This window comes from Cetorhinus maximus, chromosome 4, assembly GCF_964194155.1.
Source record: "Cetorhinus maximus chromosome 4, sCetMax3.hap1.1, whole genome shotgun sequence".
In the NCBI taxonomy this organism is placed as follows: Eukaryota; Metazoa; Chordata; class Chondrichthyes; order Lamniformes; family Cetorhinidae; genus Cetorhinus; species Cetorhinus maximus.
The window spans coordinates 30,090,685-30,104,373 of record NC_135882.1 but is presented as its reverse complement, the minus strand read 5'-3'; the positions used below and the strand labels follow the sequence as shown (position 1 = coordinate 30,104,373).

The following is a 13,689-nucleotide window of genomic DNA, read 5'->3' as shown; positions in this document are numbered from 1 at the left end:
AAAAGGCACAACTACGTGCAGCATCGAGGGGAGCAGATGGCTCTTGACAACAACACCTTGAGGCTCCCCTTCCACCACCTCATCACAGTGAATAGGACATAGTTGGAGTTCTGAGTATGCGCCGAGCTGCATCTCCTGCCGGTTGTCCCCATACTAGTCATGTGCAACTAAGAGCAACACATGGTGTGGGGGAGAACCCATCTCCTCATGAACCACTCAGGCTGATGTAAGCATGGGCACTATCTGCTTGCCCACCCAGCGTATGAGAAATGTCCAACATGGTCCAACGTGAAAGCTGCCAGACCTTCCTTTAAACAGACAGCCGGGTCGCCATTGGACCTGGCGGTCTGTGCACGCCTGCTGCAACCCGCACACTCCCGCTATTCAAGGGAGTTGGGAAATGTGCTGGACGGGCCTTAATTGGCCCGCCCGCGCAAAATGGCGGCGCGGATCCATTCACGACTGCTCCTGCTCCTCCCGCTCGACAGGCAGAAAATCCTGCCCCAGGTCCCCACAGCTTTACCCTGGGTCTCTGGATTACCAGTCTAGTGACAATACCACAACGTCCCCACCTCCCCCTAAGTACAAATAACAGTGAACAATTTTTCATTTGTTTATTCTCAAACTTTAAGCAGCTGAGCAGGTAACAGAACACAACACATATTTAGATTATCATAGTGACACTGTTCCATTACTAGGTTCCAGCTTTAAATGGTGATCATCATTGACACATGATGAAGGCTGATACTGATTTTAAGCTTTCCTGTTTTTCCCCCAAATGTAAAATTTTCCTGAGAGACAAAGCTCTCAATAGTTGCTTGATTATTTCAAAATATCTTTTTTTTGTCAATATAATAAACTTTTATGAAAAAATTTTCACTAGGAGACATTTTCTGCCCCAGGAGAATGTTAATATTATTCTGATGTGAGTCAGGGTAAAACATTTCAGACTTCAACAGAGATTGATCGTACGCATTGAATGCAATAACAGGAAACAAAGCAAATCAATTTTTTAAAGAAAGAGATTATAATAATATGTTTGCAGTTATATAACAAAATATCTCAAAGGACTTTACAGAATGAAAGGCCAATGCAGCAGTAACCTTATGCAAATAACAACAAATGGTTAACCAGTTAATTCTGTTCTTTCCTTTATTCTTTCATGGGATGCGGGCATCGCTGGCAAGGCCAGCACTTGTTGCTGATCCCTGAATGGCTTGCTAGGCCATTTAAGAGTCAGCCACATTGCCGTGGGTCTGGAGTCTCATGTAGGCCAGACTAGGTAAGGATGGCAGATTTCCTTTCCTAAAGGGCATTAGTGAAACATGTGGGCATTTTTTAACATGACAATTGATGATAGTTTCACAGTCACCATGCCTGAGGCTAGCTTTATATTCCAGGCTTATTAACTGAATTCAAATTCCATCAGCTGCCACAGTGGGATTTAAACCCATGTCCCCAGAGCTTTAAAAGCAAAATACTGCGGATGCTGGAAATCTGAAACAAAAACAGAAAACGCTGGAAAAACTCAGCAAGTCTAGCAGCATCTGTGAAGAGGGAAACAGAGTTAACGTTTCGCCTCCTTATGACCCCTCCTCAGAGCTCTGCAGAAGAGAGTGCAGAAGAGGTTTGCGAGAAGGGTTCCAGGGATGAGACACTTCAGTTATGAGGAAAGACTGGAGAAGTTGGGACTGTTTTCCTTGGAGAGGAGAAGGTTAATAGAAGGCTTGATAGAAGTTTTCAAAGTCATGAGGGATCTGGACAGAGTAGATAGGGAGAAACTGTTCCCGCTCATAAACAGATCGAGAACCAAAGGGCACAATTTTAAAGTGTTTTGCAAAAGAAGCAAATGCGAGGTGAGAAAAAACTTTTTCACACAGTGAGTAGTTAGGGTTTGGAATGCACTGCCTGGAGGTTTGGTGGAGGCAGGTTCAATTGAGGCATTCAAGAGGGCATTGGATGACTATTTAAATAGAAACAATGTGCAGGGTTACGGGGAAAAGACAAAAGATTGGCACTAAGTTAAAATGCTCAGGGAATCTGTGCAGACACAATGGGCCGAATGGCCTCCTTCTACACTGTAACAATTCTGTGATTCTGTAATAATCTGAAGAAAAGTCATATGGACTTGAAACGTTAACCCTTGTTTCTCTCTCCACAGATGCTGCCAGATCTGCTGAGTTTCTCCAGCATTTTCTGTTTTTATTACAAGTGTTTTCCCGGTTCTTTTGCTCTTTTTTTCCCTCTTCTTCTTTCCATCCTATTTACCATAATGAAAGAACTGACATCAGGACATTTTAAAGGTCTTTACAGATAATGACTTACTTTTGAAGTGTATACACTGTCGCAATATAGGGAAATGTGATGGCTAATTTCTGAACAGCAAAGTCTCACAAAAAAGCAGAGATAAATGACTATGTAATTTATTTTAGTGACATTGGTTGAAGGATAAACGTTGACTAGGACACTGAGAGAACTCCCCTGCTCTTCTTTGAATATAGCCATGGGCTATTTTTATGGCTTAGAATGCAGCCGTGTCCTCAATTTAACAGTTCATCAAAAAGATGCCGCCTCAGCGCTCCCTCGGTACTGCACTGAAGTAACAGCTGATGTGAGCAAATCTCTGGGGTGGAGCTCAAACTCTAAACCTTCTGAATCAGAGGCCAGAGTGCTCGGCTCCAACCCAAGGTTGACACCTCTCCTTCGTTTTATCGTATTCTCTTCTTCTAACAAGCATTCTAACAATTACCCCCCCTTTTTAAACCTTCAATTTTTTAACCTAGCTTTATTCTTCTGTCTTCTTTCCCCTACAATTCATTTTCAACGTGGGAGCAACATGAGAACAAAAACAATGATTTGACCAGCTAGCAAGCTGAGCTATCTGTTAGTCAAATGCCAGACCTGAACCCTGGCTTGGTCAATCATTGAGCAAACCCAATCATTCTGTGGGAAGACACAGACACTAGATAAATACAGTTATTCATTCTGTATTAAATGGCCACATGAACTTTCTTGATCTTACACTAATGGCAGTGAGCTAATGCAAGTATGGAAATCCTGAAGCTCTGAAATTCCATGGTCTTATGCCATAACTCCAGAATCCCCAGAAAAACACTGTAAACCTTTGAAAAAGATAATTTTTCAGGCATTTTGCCAGTCTCCCATCAGTTGCAGCAGGACCTCTGCCAAATTTCATGGCGGAAATATGTAAATTTCTTTTTTTTTAAGATTTGCTTTTGTCACTTATCACATCCCATTCGCTGTCTGATTAAGAAGGCATTTTGTACAGGATGACTGACTCTGCCCTTGCAATTGGGCATGCACGTGGATGTACTCTAACTTTGCCATACTTTTAAGTTATAATTTATTTTCCAATATGTTTATTTCAGTTTATGTTCTGTTTGAAGGATCCAGCACTTGTGTCCCAATTTTCCCTGTGCCAGGAAGCTCAAAACCTTTAGAGTATGCTATTGTACAAATATGTAATCTTTACTTCAGAGTGGCCTGACTTGTCATAATGAAATATCTAAGTCAACATATAAGAAGGATCACACTTCACACAAAAATCCTCGGACATTCATCTTCTGCCCACTCTCCCAGTGCATCATCTTTTACCAGCCAAGAAATCAAATTACTCCTGTCAAACCTATAAAAATGCTGTAAATAATGATCATGGGACCCTAAGATAAACTACAGTTTAAACTTCCTAAACAACAAAAAAAAATCTTTAAAGTCTTAAAGAAAGCACTTGGTTGAAAAGAATATTTAGTTAACTTATTAATTTAAAGCATACAAACCTGTTGATCACTTTTCTACCTGGAAATGTCATGAGTGTCATTTCATGGAAGGTGCTTAATTGCTTGATTGATGGCACAAGACTTACTGCTAAAAATATTGATTCCATTAGTGTTGGCATTTTGTTCATGGATGCAAAGCAATTTTCTTGTTAACTGCACACTTTTAAAATATGGACAATATCAACCATTGGTGTTGAAATCAAGATCTGAAGAGTGCTCTGGGGGGTAAGAACAATTTTTACTTAAAATGATGAGGGAAGCGATTAATGTTCAGAGAGACAGCATTTTCTCTCCCACCGAGACTTCTTATTCAAAAATTGTGATATTTGTGCAGCAAATATCGTGACAAAGAGCGTGTGAAGGAATTTTCAGGATTGCTGCATGGTGTTGATTAATGGTAAGTTACTTTTCCTAATGATTATAGGCATCTGTGGTTTAAGTATCTTCTCCTCTGCTGGTGACAATGAATTACTCACAGGGAGAGTAAATATCAGAAACAAACTATCATAGGGGGAATGATCAAGCTGTCTCCTAGTTTTCCCACGTTTAAAATACATCAAGTCAAGGGTCAACTTTGCACAAGCAATGTCCTTTCGGGAAGGAAATCTGTCAGCCTTACGAGGTCTGGCCTACGTGTGACTCCAGATTGTTACGAACAGTAGGGGTTTAATTTAAACAGCCCTGATTTCTCCTCTCACCACCCATTTGTAAACAGAAAGATGTTTTGATTTTTATTTCCCCCCTTATAAGCAGTGGCATATTTTTCCAACCCCTCAATTTTGGTGTGATTCAATACCCTGCAACAAACTCAAGGGTAAACTCAGAGGGTTAGTTTATTTGCATACACTCAAACGTGGGAGGAAGGTAGCAACATGGCCTCCTTTTCACTCATACAATAAAAGAGGGAATAGAGAAAGAAAGATTTACAGGACAAAGACCACAGTGTAAAGAATTATTGTTTCATGTGTTCAGAGTCCAGAATGAAAGTTCAATGGTGTATTCCTTCACAGAGGTCTGCAGATTGAAAACTGATGCTGGATAATTCAATTTTCCAGTAGAGGTGACTTCCACGATGGGATAGGCATGCAGAGGTGAATTAATCTTGTAGGTGATCGTACAGAAGTTCTAGCAGAAACACTGTAGATGTTGGGGTGGTGGTGGGGGGGGGGGGGGGGCAGGCAGGCAGGCATTTAAACATGGACAGACCCCCTTTTCTGAGCTGCTGCTTGGGAGATGGAGGATGGCAGACTGATTTTCAGTACAGCATGAGAGTATAACTGTTTCTTCCAGCTAGCTAGGGGAGGGGTCATGTCACATGACTCCCACCTCTCCACTTTGGCTTTGACAAAGGGTGTATATTCCTTTGTCTGGGTTCCTGGGATTGTTAATGTTCCAACCATCAAGAATTTGAAAGAAGGGTTGCAGGGTCCTTTGTCCTAGCAGGCAACTTGGTGCCGGTTGGCCAGGCTTGGCTTATGAAATGGAGATGAGCTTCGTATATTTCCCTTTGAATGTGGTCTCTGCAGGCCCCAGGGATCATTAACATCTCTTCAGAGACAATGGGGCGCATTTCTCTACGATACTGGCAAAAAGCTCTTATTGTTCGAGGGTCACAGCCAGATATAGCTTCAGTCATTTTAAAAGGTCATTGTCCAGTTTTTAAATTTTAGGAATTAGCCATGATGATATACATACATTTATTTCAGAAAAATATAGCATGAGATCTTAATCTCATCACAAGACTGACAACAATGTGGTTGACCCTTAACTATCCTCTAAAATGGGCCAGCAAGCCACTCAGTTCAAGGGAAATTAGGGATGGGCAACAAATGCTGGCCTAGCCAGCGACGCCCACATCCCATGAAGGAATAATGAAAAAAAAAATTGCCTTTGTATTTTTCAAATGATCCACCTAGACAAAGTGGCAAATCCAGTCTTGAGCAGCTACATCTGCAGTTAACATAAGAATAGAAAATGCTGAACATGCAGAGAAGGATAACTGGCATATGAAGGGGAAACATAGCTTAATGTTAAGGTAGGAACCTTTATCTCAGTCCCTTTGTAGAACAAAGTAAAAATTGTTATTTTGTATCACTCTAGTGCCATCAATATCTGACCTGTGGACCTCAAATAATCAACAAGAAAATATAAATGAGTCAGCCTCCACTCATCCAAAGGTAACAGTGACCCATTTCATCATGGACCTCTTTATCCAACACCAGAACAATAGTCTTATTCTCTGACCCACGAAATGGGCCAAGTTTGCACAATGCTGCAAAATACTACCATAGTGCAATGGGACTGGCTTTGTATCAGATTAAACAGGCACAAAAGCAAAACCTGCATTCAGCACATTACAGAGGATAACATTCTCTGAACAAAGAAATAATGCTGTCCTGTTTCATCACTCTCTGTAGATCCATTGCAGGAGGCTAAATTGGAGAAGATAGAGATGAAGGCTGGTGGCTATTGCACCTATTATGCACCCATGCATTAGGTGTAAAGGACCAGAGAAAAGAGAATCTCTTCCCTTTTTACACTAGATTCACAGTTCCGTGTAAAGTAGAGATCAGAACCTCCTTTTAAATATTGAAAAATGGCTTGCATGCAATTTCTGAACAATAGTACACATAGGACACTAGGTAGTACAGGCAGTGGCTTTGAATTTCGAGAGAAATGGTTAGAGACATCTGTGCTATGGTGGAGGAAGATCTTGTGCTGTAGTAGAAGGGTCTGGTGTATAAAGGGTTAATGAGGGACTGAGTACAGTACCACTCACACAGTGATGTAAGAAGACACCGGACCCAGAGACAGCGTCAGCTTGGAGATGGACACAGTTGGGTTAAGACCTAGAATGGAGACAGCTTCATATCTGTACCCTCTACTGTAAATATGTACATAGTTATAAATTATTAATAAAGGCTTGTTGTTAACATAACCCAGACTACAAAGCCTATTTTACCTTGTCCAAAACAGGACTCTTCATGGTGGCAGCCATGGGGTTAAATCCCCTATCCTCACAACAATGCTGAGAAACTAAGAAAAAGGACACCTTCAACAGATTCTACACTGAACCTAACTCCCAAATGAAGCTACAGATGCTGAGAAAATTCACCGGAAAGAAAAAAGTTCCAGAGACAACGAACCTGGAAGCAAATAAGAAAGGTAGAAATTTTACTCAAACAGAAGACTTCATTGCATCCTCCTTGGAAGTCCAGCTTCAGCAAGCAATGCTTGCAACTGCAAGGGTGAGGTAAGTTTTTTTACTGCTAGGCCAGCTAGTCCTGAGAAACCTCTTTTAAGTAATTCAGTCAGAAGTGCCGTTTGAAAACAACCCATTACTAAGCCCGATCCCAGCCTCCAAGGGCAGAATGTTAAGTCTCATGGGCGGGCGCAGGCCTGACCCAACTGGGCGTAAAATCACACAAGATGATGCAAGCATCCCAACATCATCGCGTCCGCGCGCTACATTTCGCTCGGCCGGCGCGCGCAAAAGTTGGAAGTGCGCCCGCTAACAATTAAGAGGGCAATTAAGCCCATTAACGGCGCAAGTTTCTTCGATTTTTCGTGGCCTGTCAAACCATACAGCTGGTGGACGGGCGAATCAGCCAGGCAGCCTTTACATTTTTCATCAAACCTCGTCCGAGGACGGGATGAAAGCTCTGTTATGAAATAAAATAAACATAAATATCTGTGGACAGCATTTTTATGAGGTGTATTTTCAGGGGCTTGTTTGTGATGCATGGACATTTTTTTTTGCAGCTTTTTAAACTTTCATTTAATCATATGAAAGTCTGCAGCTCCCTGAAGGCAGACGGCTGCCTCAGGGAGTTCTATCGCAGCGCTCATCCGCACCCGCGGTGACATGGTCCCCTGCTTTCTTCCCACCCCACGCTGGCAGCGCTGAGCTTTTCAGCATGCTGGCAGGCCAATGTGAAATCATGGTCGGGGGCCGATTGTGGTCGACGGTCCGTTTTCCGGCCGATTCTGGGCCCACCGATTGCGTGCGCCCGCCAAAGGTAAAATTCAGGCCCAAGTCTCAACACGTGGCTCCTCATCCGGCAAAAAAAAAATCATTAATAATTAATCCTGTCCGCTTCGGCTACCTCACGGCTGTCCAGGTTCGGAAACAGCGAGCGCGCTGTTCTTTTCCAATAGTCCCAACTCGTAATGCGATACCGCTGAATAGATTAAGTCTGTGGCCAGCAGGCCTATGCCACCATTACAGTCCCTTATTCTTCATGCAGAAGCACACCGCCGCCATTTTGAAAAGCCCGCCAAAATCTGGGCAAGCGCGGGATGATCCTTTTATCAGCACTAATTGGCAATGCCATCTTGGAAGCCTGTAACCTCTTAAAGCTGTACCCACACTTCTTAAAACCTTCAACAGCAGATTGCAATTCCACACTTCCAGCTCCACTGGGATTCGCCCATGGCCCAGACCAGTCACAGAATTGGAATCTTTGGAGGAGAAGATTTTTAAGATACAGCACTGCTGCAGGTCTCAATAAAAAACTCAGAGGCAGAAAAAGTTAGTACACTTCTTTACTTGCTTGGGCCAAGAGCAGATGACATCATTGCACGACAAGCAATTGTTCATCATCTGCCAAATTTGATGATGTTTTGAAATCTTTCGACATCTATTTCAACTTGAGATCCAATAAGATGCTGGAGAAAGCTAAATGTGATAGGAGAGTCCAGCTCCCTGGGGAATCGGTGGATTCCTTCATTAACGATCTCTATAGGATGTCAGAGAGATGTGAATATGGCGATTTAAAGTCTGAGCTCACCTGAGATAGAATTGTGGTGGGTGTTGCAGACAATTCTCACTCTGACCTCTAAAAATGATCTTACCCTTGACAAGGCTATCCAGCTAGCTAGACTGTCTGAGCTACATGAACAACACAGGACCATCCTGAGGGGAGAGAATACTTCATGGGGCAGAAACCAACCCTATCCTATCCACCCTATCGGGTCACTAAAATGCAGGGACCACCCAAGCCAGGGAAAGAAACTCCTGAGCCACCCAGCAGAGTGACCTTGCCAGCGTTGTGGTGAAAAGCGCCTCACAGAAGAGATCTGTGTCCTGTGAGTACTGCACAATGCTTCCACTGCAACTGACAGGGACACTTTGGTAAACTGTGCAACTCAAATCCCCAGCGCTGCACAAATCCCAAAGATTATCCACAAGGTCGAAAAGGCACACAGTTATTCTTCTTGGGTGAGATTAAAGAGAACAGCTCTTCGTTTTAGGGATGCTGACATCTTGGTAATGGTCATTTAACAAATCTTAAATTAGATTCAGGTGCCAACGTGACAGTTCTGTCAGGCTCCAAGGTCTTTGAATTTGAACACTAGACGCTCCACTGTATGGAGCAGGGGAAGTCAGATTCCTGGTCCTCGGCATGATCCTTGAACCACTGACATATGGTGATGAACAACGTTTGAGCTGATGTATATTGTCCGCAATCAGCCATTCTCTCTACTGAGCCGAGATGCCTGCATAGCCATCGATCTTACCCAGCCAGCAGAAGATATCAAGACCACCACAGTTGTTAGTTGGCCAGAACAGCATGGTCTTGAGTCTTCAAACACTAAAGAATATTCAGACTAAAGAATATTTCACCTGTGATTCCTCTTCTCTTTTTGTGGAGCACGTTTGCCCATCATTGTTATAGGTCCTGGAAAGTCCCCAGTGATCAAACTAAAATACCACACACGAGATTACCAATACATCTTCAGTGGAAGTGGTACAAGAGAAGGACCAACAGTCTGAGGAACCTTTACTTCCAACCATGATGACGGTACAGTCGGTTGACACACCAACCACTGTGCACACACAGCAACTTCCAACCAGCGTGCCAAAACCACAAGGGATGCTGGAACCTGATAGTCGTTGCATACCATCAACAACAACAAGCAGAGGTGAGCATGATACCTAATCGTCTTCTTGCCACAGGAATGCTCTTCCTCAGCCTCAGACAGCTTCCAGATGGCCTAAACAAAAAAGGAAGAGAAGAAAAGCCAAGTAAACGAATATCATTTTCATCCATCCTGCAAGAAACGACCAACAGTCACTACAACCATGCACCACCAAACCAGCCAGACCAGGTGTGGTTTAACATCAAGCAATGGAAGAAATGGATGAAACCAAGCCAAAACACTAGTCCAACCTCCAAGCCAGCATGAGCCAGAACCACCAGAGCCTACCACTCTCCTGACAGAAGAGCGAATGAGATGTGGAAGGGTTATAAGATCTCCAGACTGCCTGAACCTCTAACTTCAAAGACTTGAAGGGGGGAGATGAGGTAGTGAAAATGTTGTGAATGTTAATACTGTAATAGCAAAAATATTAGACTAACATTAAGGTTGTAACAGTAAGGTTGATACATAAGACTTATAGCAATGTAATACTTGGAAGTAAACTAAAGTAACTCTATATCCATGGGATAAAGACTTGGGGGGAGATGTAGTAAAAAAAAGTATGGTACATAAAGGGTTAATGTGGGACTGAGTACAGTACTGCCCACACAGTGATGTAAGAAGACACCTGACCCAGAGCCAGGTTCAGTCTGGAAATGGATACAATTAGGTTATGACCTAGAATGGGGTCAGCTCCATACCTGTACCTTCTACTGTAAATATGTACATAGTTATGAGTTGTTAATAAAGGCTTGCTGTTAACGTACACTGGATTATGAAGCCTACTTTGTGGTGTCGCCAGGGACCTCTTATTAAAGAGACCATTCACCGAAACAGTCTATCGGATCTGAATACAAATCCAGCAGCAAGTAATGGCGAGCTATTGCCACATAAGTGCCCATTAACATAGGCACACCTTCCAGGAGATGCCCATCCCCAATAAGAGCTGAATGCTAGCAGCAACCCTTGACATTTAATGTCATCAGTGTGGCAAAATCCCTCTCCTCCAAAGGGGGCTGTGCACAAATGTCTCTAACTCCGACATCTCCTCCTGCACCCTGGTGTGGTGCCTTTTGCCAGGTGCCACCGAGCCATTGGAATCTCCATTCACATCGGCAGGATCGGAAGTGCGTGAGGGGCTGAAAAATTCCAGCCATTGAGGTTGATTCATGCAATGTTGTTTGCAAATCTTAATTCTTCAAGGTTCATGGGGAAAAGGCAGGAAAGTGGAGTTGAGGATAATCAGATCAGCCATGATCTCATTGAATGGCGGAGCAGGCTCAATGGGCCGAATGGCCTACTTCTGCTCCTATGTCTTATGGTTTTATGATCTTTCCAGTACTTTCTGTTTTATCTTCAGTTTTCCAGGATTCATGATTTTATTTATTATTACATTTTTTAAAATCAGAATGAACTCAGTAGTGATGAAGGCAGTTGTTATAACCATTGATCATTCCAAACGTATTTGTAGCCCTGATGAACTATTTCACTCACATGTTTCCACTGTCACAAAAATGTACCCCAGCCAAAAGTAAAGCAATATTAATAGATATTAAAAACAGCAAATGCTGGAAATACTGAGCAGGTCTGGCAGGCAGCGTCTATGGTGAGAGAAACAGAGTTAACATCCCTGAACTGAAATGCAAACTCGTTCTCTCTCCACAGATGCTGCCAGGCCCACTGAGTATTTCCAGCATTTTCTGCTTTTATTTCAGGTTTCCAGCATCTGCAGTATTTTGCTTTCATTTCACAGGTATTCGTTTGGATGCAATCAAATGGGTTAAATTTTCAGCCAAGATAAATACACAGATTTGTTGCTGTTAACAATGTATTATCAACCAACTAGAGAAAAATTTAGGCTCAAATGTACAAATGTTCTCAAACTTCAATTTATTTGATTGCCAGAACTAAGGTACTCCCTTTTTATTGATGAAACTATTTCACTGGATGAAGTGGGGACAAGCCATAATGGATAAAGTGAGGAGCCTGGCTGAGTATGAATCATCAGTACAACATTGCAATGGATAGCAGGGTGAGTAGCACAAACCTTTGGACACTTGAATTTTAATAAACAATGATTTCATAATTGTCTGAACTTTTCCTTAAAACGTGTTTGCCTTTCAGCAGTTACAGCTTGGGTTTCCTGGTACGACTTTGTGTTTTGAAGTGAACCTTTTTCTGTTTTGCTTGTATCACTTTCCCAGAAAAACCTCAATTCTCTCCATTCTGATGGAGAGGGTGTTTGAAATGTCTCCAAGTAACTATGACAACGCGTGCTGCAAAGGCTGCGCAGGCAGCGGCCAGCAGCACAGCTGGGAAAGGAAAGAAATAATCAATGTTAACACTTTGTATTTCAATTGCACAATGAATAATACAATGTAGAGTGAGGAGAAATGATTAAACTACAGAAAGAACATTGTTTTAATTCTATCACTATTCATGTGGTCTCTGGAGACATGTTAACTCTTTGTTTCCTTGGAATGTTTTCATTTTAGAATAAAGGCAGGATGGGAAATTATGGAGTTGAGGTCACAGTAGATCAGGCACAACCTTACTGAATGGTGAAGAAGGCTTGAGGGGTTGTATGCTCTACTCCTGTTCCTGTCTCTTATGTTCTTTTTGCACTAGACAAATACTAAAAACAAACAGTTCATCCCATCTGACTTCTTAGAGGCTGATTTGTGTGTGTGCACCAGTAAGCTTTTTCCTTATCTAGAGCCAGGTGCGAGGTAGATGAGTGGCTGCATTAACTCTACAGGCAAACTACTTTCATGCAGCTGGCACTGCTGGTTTTACTACAGTGTCATGTTCAGCCGCAAATATGGCATACAGTTCTTCAATTAACTCCTGCTGGAGAGGGCCTCCACCTCTCCATACTCTCTCTCTCCTTTTCTTTTGACAAGGCAAGGTTACCAACTCCGAGATCCTGGAGCTCGCTAATTCCATCAGCATACACTGAGTGAGCTGAGTTTTAGAAGTCAGGACCATAACATCGGGAAATGCCGCGACTTGTGGTTCCTGAACAGAAGACAAAAATTGGGCCCATGGTGTCTGACAACTAACAATGTGAGGCATGATGGTCATGCTTGAAGCCCCAGAAGCAGCCTGAGTTCATGCAAAATTGGGGCTTGAATGTTTTTCCACTTTTCACCTCCCAAGAACATCAAAAGGACATCCCCTCAGTGCTATGTTGCAAATAATTCTCATTTCCTCTATTCTTATGGTCTGCTTTTGTGATCGGGCAATCATTGTCGACTGTAATAAACTAAAAGGCAATTGTGTGCTGCTGTCTAAAAAAACTTCTGAAGGCACTGCATTTAGAATATACCATATCTTACTCAGGAAATGTCATGAATGAGACATATTCCAGTAATGAATTATGCTAACAAAAAGCACTGAGGAACTATTTATTGGAAAAAGAAGGGGTGACTAACTAATATGAATAAGACAGAAAAATAAAACTGTAATAATTTAAATACCTGATTGGTAGCTGTAGTTTGTACTAACTACAGAGGAAGAGGTCCTCCGTGTGCTGAATGTAGTGCAATCATCACACACAGTGGAACATATATCTTCCCTCATAGTGAGTATTTGGCTTGAACCAGTTAAGTGTATTTTTCCCGGGGGGCGTAAGAGAAGAGTACACTTAAATGTTACAGTCGAGGTTTTGTCCTGTTGATACCAGGATAGCGCTGTAAATTAATGACTTAAAGAAGGTCACAAAATGTGACCAAAATGTGGTCAAAAAAACCACCTGCTGTGGTTTAGATAAAGCCAGCTTCAAACTTGTCTTCTGCCTAATATTGGAAATAAAATCACCTGAGGGACATATGTCCACCAGATCACTAACTACTAACTTTATTTTCTTAAGATCCTTGGGCAACTCTTTACAATTCACCCTAGGGGAGAATATTAAACAGTTGTTCCATTTCAGCTATTGCCACCGTGACATAAATCACATTGTTGACAA

The 13,689-nt window shown here is 42.3% G+C and overlaps 1 protein-coding gene across 3 annotated transcripts in view; it reads right to left on the bottom strand.

Moving 5' to 3' along the window:
- Positions 1-600: 600 nt before the first annotated feature.
- LOC144679553 (uncharacterized) overlaps positions 601-13,689 on the bottom strand; it is a 63,286-nt gene continuing 50,197 nt past the window's right edge. For all 3 annotated transcript variants that reach the window (XM_078540049.1, XM_078540051.1, XM_078540050.1), the window contains one exon: positions 601-12,031. In XM_078540049.1, coding sequence (XP_078396175.1) covers positions 11,931-12,031 — 101 coding nt within the window. In that variant the 3' untranslated portion in view covers positions 601-11,930. The remainder of the gene's footprint in view (positions 12,032-13,689) is intronic.